This window comes from Merops nubicus, unplaced genomic scaffold, assembly GCF_000691845.1.
Source record: "Merops nubicus isolate BGI_N331 unplaced genomic scaffold, ASM69184v1 scaffold19628, whole genome shotgun sequence".
In the NCBI taxonomy this organism is placed as follows: Eukaryota; Metazoa; Chordata; class Aves; order Coraciiformes; family Meropidae; genus Merops; species Merops nubicus.
The window spans coordinates 4,667-12,231 of NW_008626577.1; the positions used below are offsets into that span (position 1 = coordinate 4,667).

A 7,565-nucleotide genomic window follows, 5' to 3' on the forward strand; every position below is an offset into this window, starting at 1 on the left:
GATGTTCATGGCAGTAATAAGGATCTTCAGATGATATTTAAACCAATTGGAAGTAAACCTTTTTAGGAAAATTATGTTAATTTTTTCTGCTTGGTAAGAAAAAGACACTTTTTCAGCCTTCTCTCTCATTTTAGGCTGGGAATGGAGTGCATTGTTTCATTGTCAGAAGTGGGACATCTTACCAAAACAAGCATGCATGTGACTGTTGTCTAATCAATGACTTCTGAGTGCAGGAGCTGTTAGATTGGACACAAGAGCTACAAAATGCCAACTGAGGTGCTTGAGAGCAGCTGTGGGATGGAGGAGACGATGCAGAAAGAGAGCAAGTCTGGAAGCCAGAGTCCTCGTCATGGCTCTATGAGAAGGGCTGTGGCAACCACTGTCACCTTTGATGGGGAAGCCACTATGGACAGGAGGAAAAAGAAGAAGAAAGAGTCCCGTCCTGAGTCAATAATAGTGTATCGGTCGGAGAGTGACCATAAGGTGGAAGAAGAACAGGCAGATGAAGAAGGAGGGGAGAGAAGCTCTGAGGAGGGCTCCAAGTTCCTGGGCCAGTCCACAGCAGATGGTAGGTATTCCTGGGAACACCCATTTCCCATCAACTTTTCTTGAGGTCAGATGGAAGTAACTATGGGACCAGCCCTCTCTCCAGGACCCCAGGCAAAGAGAGCTAGAGTTCATATATGAAAAGGCTCTGCAGTAAAGAGCATTACAGGCTGGCTCGGGGCGTCCCCTGCGGGTCTTTGCAGAGGCTGGTTGTTGCCACACTCTTAGCTTTACATGTATGTGCTGGCTGGGGTTGATCCAGAAAAATGCTGAGTGTGCTTTAAGGCAGTGATGCTGTGATCAAGCGCCTGTCCATGCCTAAAACAACTGCCTGTTAAGTGAAAGGATGGAAGCAGATGGATTTAGTGGCTCTACCTGTGATAGGGAGTTTTACCTATTATATAGGATTTGCTGTTGCCTTCTGTTTGTGTATTCCCAGCACAGCTTCTTCTTAAAGAATGATTATTTGGCAAGGTCATAGTGGGACATCTTGGAGCAACTTTCATTTCTGATGTCTGTCCTGGATACCTTTGCAGGGAAGAAGTGTGGGATAGTGAAGGTCCTATGGATAATCCTATTGGAAGCCAGCAATGCAGCCTGAGAGGGTCTGAAATGTGAATGCATGCTCCTGGTATATCAGACACACCAGACTGCCCCATGATCCCCAGTGCCTATCCTCATGGCTTATCTCCTGCCTTCCTGTTTTTGTGGGCCACTCCAAACAGCTCAGCCTCCTTTTAAGAGTCTCTGAAGGCTTCCTTCCAATGAGAATTAAGACTAGGAGGAAGCATATTTCAGCCCCATAGAAGATTTTTTGGCCAGTACCAATGTCACTTGGAAGCTAAGGCAGTCTGTGGCCTGAACACACATCCCAAGATTTTCCTGTTTGGTGCCTTTGTTGATCCCTTAAAATACAAATATAATGATATGAGAGTTTGTAAGTTTTTTCCAAACTTTGAAAATTAATTTGGATTGAGGTAGAGTGCAAATATAAAGTGAAATATTTGCTATTCAAGTATAACTCCATGGGTGGATGTGCTTATTCCAGAACAAGAGTCTTAGCCACATTTATCTAATTCAGGAATAAAACTGTGAGGGTACCAGAGGAATCAGGCATACCATTTTTGACTCAGTTACTCTGTCTCATCTCATTAACTCCTGCAGCAATCTTCCTTCACATACTGTCCCCAGTGCACATCCTTGATTCTTCTCTCTTGTGATTTCTGTCATCTGGAGTTCCTGTCTTCTCCCTCATTAGCTCTTCTTCCATTTTATTCTGTGATAATCTTCCTCACACTGCATCGCTGTTTGCATTCCATCTTTTTAAAATTTAACTATAACTTTGTATGTACTACCTAATTGTTTGGGGGGATATACACAAAATACTCCATACAGAAAAACTAATGTAGATGAGTTTGTCTGTGTTTGTAGGTGTCTGGAACATGCCTTTAGACAGCCGATACGTCACCTTGACTGGTACAATTACCAGAGGAAAGAAGAAGGGTCAGATGGTGGACATCCATGTCACACTAACGGACAAAGAGCTGCAGGAACTGGCTAAGTCAAAGGAACCTCCTAAAGAGGACGTGCCCGAAAAGAAGAAATGTGATGTTGGGCTGGACAGAGGACCCCACATCGTCCTCTGGACCATCATCTGCCTCCCCATCATTTTTGTAGTGTCCTTTGTGGTTTCATTTTACTATGGAACCATTACATGGTACAACATCTTCTTGGTGTACAATGAAGAGAGGACCTTCTGGCACAAAATCACCTTTTGTCCCTTTTTGATCATCTTCTACCCAATTATAATTATGGTTGTGTCTTTTTCCCTAGGCCTGTACTCAGCTGTGGCACAGGTAGCATGGTCCTTTGGCTACTGGTGGCATGCTGTCAGGGATATGGAGAAGGGCTTCTGTGGCTGGCTCTGCAGCAAGCTGGGTTTGGAAGATTGTTCTCCATACAGCATTGTCGAGCTGCTAGATTCTGACAATATCTCAGGTAGTCTCTCTGGCAAGAGCTCTGCACAGGGGGTTGAGACCTCAGCAGTCTGAGCCTTTGTCCTGGCCATCTAGGTCATATGCGAGCGGTTTCCACCTAGAAAATAACACACTGATTTTTTATACATATATACACATATATATTTAAACACAAATTCAATAAAATATTGGGCTGGGAGTGCTCTTTAAATGTCACAGAATGCAAGTGTGCTAGCTTCACCTGGTCTGGATGGGGAGATGCATGGACTCCAAGGATCTGTCATCTGTTTTAGCTAATTACAGCTTATGGGAATAGTGGGAAAATCCAGGTCTCTAGAGCTCAGGCTGGTTTTGGAGCGGCAGAGACAGGCTGAGAAGTCCACTTCTGTCAAGTCTGACTTTACTTTTCAGGAATAGGGCACAACAGCAACTTGCTCACCCAGTGAAAAGAAGTCTGCTCGGGATAAAATTCAGGAGATAGGAACCCATTCACAGGTGGAAGCTAAAGTGCAAAATGTGTGACGTTCCTGTAGTTTACCTCAAGAGGGTCCTTTTCCAATCATTCCAACAAGTGCAGCAAACTTTTCAGGTAGGCTAACTCCTTAGACACTGCCAGAGTCTGACAAACAGACCCCACTGGGATAGTTGTGCCCAGCCTTTCACTGAGAGATGACAACACAGCCTCCAGCAAAGGTATGTGAGCTCTACACTGATCTGAAATGCACCCATCACATGATGGAAGGGTGGGGTTAGCTCTGTAATGTGGTGCATGGGGACCTGACAGGTCTGTCACCAAGCACCCTCAGGTCACTGTAGGTGCACACATAGGTGCTAAGATGACACCCACTTTTGATCTCCTGATAGGAAGGAAGGGGCTATGGGAGTCATACGCAGTGTAGACTGCAAGCAGTTGCATTATAGGGAAGAAACACGTGTTCTGAGGAAGCATGATCAGTTTGCATGTCACTGCAATGCAAGTGTGGACCAGCAGCACCCATATTTAGGGAGGTGTAGTTGAAGGTGCTTGGGAGGAGAAGGTTTCACTGAAACTCATTCTGGTTTTCAAGCAGCGCTTCTGGAAGAGCTGATGTGCCTTCCCTTTGAGAACAGGGTTGTCCCTATGCCCGTGTCTGTTAGTGCCAGTGCAAACTGCATTGTGTCTCAGCGTTGGAAATCTGCGTCCACCACACGCTTCCTAGTTAATCCTAATTACATCCTTCCACCCATGTCTTGTTTTCATAATTGGTTTGCCTCTTTTTGGGACTTCAGATGGCATCTTAGTGAGGTCCCAGACCAGGCTGAGGTGGAGAAATTTCAATTGTCTTTTTAAAAAAATGACTAGGGGGAAAATTCTTTATCTGAATTGCCTGTTGGGGTCTTGGCCTAAGGAGGACATAAGGAAAATTTAAGAGAGCTATAACAGACTCTAATGGGATTGAGTTCCATGTCTGAAACATGATTAACATTCTGAGTGCTCTAGTTCAGCTGGTGCTGCTAGGAAGTCTGGCTCAGCCCCCAACCCAGAGAAGCCCCCCATCTGCATGTGTATAGGTAGATAATTCGTAGTGTGCAGTCAGCCAGGCTGCCCAGTCACTCACGTCTGTAAAGGTGCTTCACTTCCTTGGTCTCCCTGCCAGAGGGAGAGCTGCTCTAGTTTTAGGGTGCTAGAGAGAAGCGTTCAGAAGCTGGATTTCACTGGAACTGATGCTTTGTGTTGCATTTCAAGGATGAGCTCAAGACTACGCTGACTGTCCTGGTTAGGACCTCTGGGAAGCAGCGATGGATAAATGAGTCCATCCGATCCTCTAGGCCTGACTCTGAGAAACAAGTGAAGTCCCTGTGGCCTCCTCGGTCTGTCCCCTCTGGGAGGTGCAGCCAAAGCAGCCTCTTAGCACTGACCTAAGGATTAACAGTGTGAATAATGTACGAGCCAAATATCAAGGGCAGGCTTGGCCTCACATTTCCCTGTTGGACAGAGGCACCCTGGGCACAGGTACAGCCAGGCTCTGGTCGCTGCTTCCTGATGCACAGCCTCCAGTTTCTACTGGCTAAGTCTTTAAAGGCAATGACCAACTTCCAGACAGAAAACAAAATAGACCTCAACCTGTGAGGCAATGGCAGGTAATTTAGTCGGGTTCAAAGAGCCTGACATACGCCTGGGACTTGTTCAAGCAGTGAAGTACCTTTCACAGGGCTGTTTCAATCAGGGCGCTTGGTGCCTCTGAATTAATAGAGAAGCTGAGGATAAGTCATGCCAGTGCTGGCAGTCTGTAGTGACCCGGCACAGCCACTCTGCCTAACACTCCTCCACATGGAATGGTAGACTCTCACATGGCTCGAGGGTGGGAAGAAGTAATGCTTAACAAGCATTAATGGGAAGGAAGGCCTGCTGGCAAGTGTTTGAGGGCTTTGCCTAGGGTGACACTGCTGGCATGAAAGGAGTGGATTGTGTATCTTGGCCCCAAGAAGCAGCAAACAAGCGGGTCTGGGGGAAGGATGGCTGGCGAGCGTGCACTGCTGCAGAGGGAGAACCCCCAATTCAGCTGTCACTGCCAGAGAGCAGCTGTCGAAGGCTAGACGAAAGGCTGGGGTCAGGAGCACAAAGAGCCTTCAGCTTACAGAGGGCTTGAATGATAAATACGAGCTCATTACAGAAGACAGCCATGTGAAATGTCTGCTGGGCTGCAGGAGCTGCTTTCAGGATTGCACACAGCCTGCCAGAGTGGAGACAAAACCAAATCTGTGCCTCTTACTGCTATGTAGACACAAAGGACCGTCAGAGGAGTCGTAGCAACCCCCCACCCAGCCAGGGCAGCTACGCTTCTGCATTTGGAGGCCACCTCTGGGGGGGTATGCTGGGACAATCCATCGTGTGTTTTTTACTTCTTTACATTTAACCAAGCTTGCCTCTTCTCCTGCCAAAGTCAGGGTGTTCTGCCATTGATTTTGGTGGGGGTTAGCGTAAGCCTGGGGATAGTAATGGTGCTATTTGTAAAAGTTTTACTCAAGCGTTTCTCAGAACAACTCTGGATAGCTTCCTCTTGCCCGCTGTGCCCGGGAGCAGCTTGCCTGCTGCAAAATATGTAAGCATTATCAATTGTTGTAATAGAAAAAAGCACAAGTGCTTGTCTTGTTCAACCCTTGCTTTCAGAAACACAAGTAATTTCTGCTTCTGTGCCACTGTCAAACTGCAGGGAATTCCAGTTACTCTGATTGTTGAGTGTTTCTAGCTGCTCTACTCCAGATGTTGGTTTTTTTTAAGTAAAGATAATGTGCGTTTGCTGATTGTTATTTTTAATTACATTCCCTTTTCCCATCCTTGCTGGCCTGGATGGAGAATAAAGACCTACGTGGCTTCAGAAGGCTGTTGCTCTTGTGCTTCTGCTTTACTCTGTGTTAAAAACGGTGCTGTGGGATGGACACAGTCATTCTATGCTGATAATTGATTACAAGGCATTATCTTTGAAGACCCACTTTAAAGTGTGTCTGAAGTGAGTCTCAGTTTTACCTCATTAACCTGTGCCTATCAGAACTGTCAGATCTTTGGGCTCTGTGTTCTTCTTTGGTTTTACTTCATAGTGCACAAATGAAAACTTTTGATTTAATTTCACTCATTGGGTACCTGTTTGGTTTTAGCCTCAAGGATCTGTATGGAGGGACACTCTTCCATACCGAAATAGGAAGCACATTTAACTCTACAAATATGTTCTCTGTGTCTGTGATTTGGAGCTGCTATTTAGAACTGTGCTAGGAAGATTTCTTACAGCCCCTAAGTACTCCACAGATGTCTCTGATAAGTCAAAGAAAAATCCACCAATACAATTCTTTGAGGTGTCTGAATACTATATGACACCCTTGTTGCTCTCCCACACAGCCTTGCTACGGTCCTTAGGCTCCTGCTAGCACAGGGCAAACGCTTATTTGACATTTTCTTTCTTCTAAGAATGAGAAATGAGTCTTTGGAAAACCCAAATGAAATTCCTACCCAAGGGCTAGAACAGCTTCAGTGTAACAGCTCTTTGAGCCAAAAGGCTACCTGCAGGGGATTTCCTCAAACTGGCAGTGCCCTGTCCAACACAACAGCTGGGAACACCAGGAAGGTGCTTTTGGTGTGCTGCCTGCTGCAAGCATTGCCAAGGGAACAGGATTTCATTCATGCTGCATATATTTTGGGAACTTCCCACCTCCAGTGAAGAACCTTGTGAAGCACACTGTGCTTCCTGGTGTGGCAGGGTGGGATAGAGGTTGTAGGCCCAGAGAATTAGCTTATAGGCCTTTGCAGTTCTCACTTTTGAGGTACAAGGTAATTATTTTCAAAGATAATGGTTAGCAGTGGGAAAGCCTTCTACTGGAGACCTTTGCACTGGGCAAAACACACCTGTATGACTGCACCATGTATTTCACCAGGAGAAGAGAAGGTGCCAATTCTGCCTGCTGACTGACCCATCCCATTCAGTTTCACTGAGAACTGAAACAATCACTGCATGAACCTGCTTTTAACCACAATTAGTCTCTAGAGTTCACCCTTCCAATCCCTTAGGCCGGTGCTTCTAGTCCTGAGGCCAGAATCCTGCAATTCTTCACTCTGAGACTATCAGCAGGGGCTGTTCCATGAACCCATGTAGCCACCCCCATGGGCACATTTTTGGAAGCTGCAACCACTAGTTAAGAAAAGCCACTCCAATCTGCTCTTGCACACTGAAGCACGCAGTTACACTAACATTAAAGACAGACAATAATGATGCACAGCCCACATTTTTGTGCTGTGGTGGATGCAATTTTGTTCCAAACTTATGCAAACCTTTTTTGTCCCAGGCAGTGAATTATCCGTGGGACCAGTGCCCTTCCTGCTTCTTCCCAAAGACTTGTTGATGTTGAGGCAGTTAAGTTAACATGGATTAATTTCTAAGTAGATTGGTCCATCCAAGTTTATTCCCTATATGGAAATGGGAACTCACAAAAAAGAGGGAGGTTGAAGCAGCTCAGGGGGCTAATCATCTCATTTGAAATGCAACTTTTCAATCAATTCACCAAATTAAAAGG

The 7,565-nt window shown here is 45.8% G+C and overlaps 1 protein-coding gene across 1 annotated transcript; it reads left to right on the forward strand.

Moving 5' to 3' along the window:
- Positions 1-264: 264 nt before the first annotated feature.
- Positions 265-2,597, forward strand: TMEM169 (transmembrane protein 169). The gene is made up of 2 exons (XM_008946068.1): positions 265-568; positions 1,978-2,597. The coding sequence occupies exons 1-2, from the start codon at positions 265-267 to the stop codon at positions 2,595-2,597; spliced, it is 924 nt and encodes a 307-aa protein (XP_008944316.1).
- Positions 2,598-7,565: the final 4,968 nt, after the last annotated feature.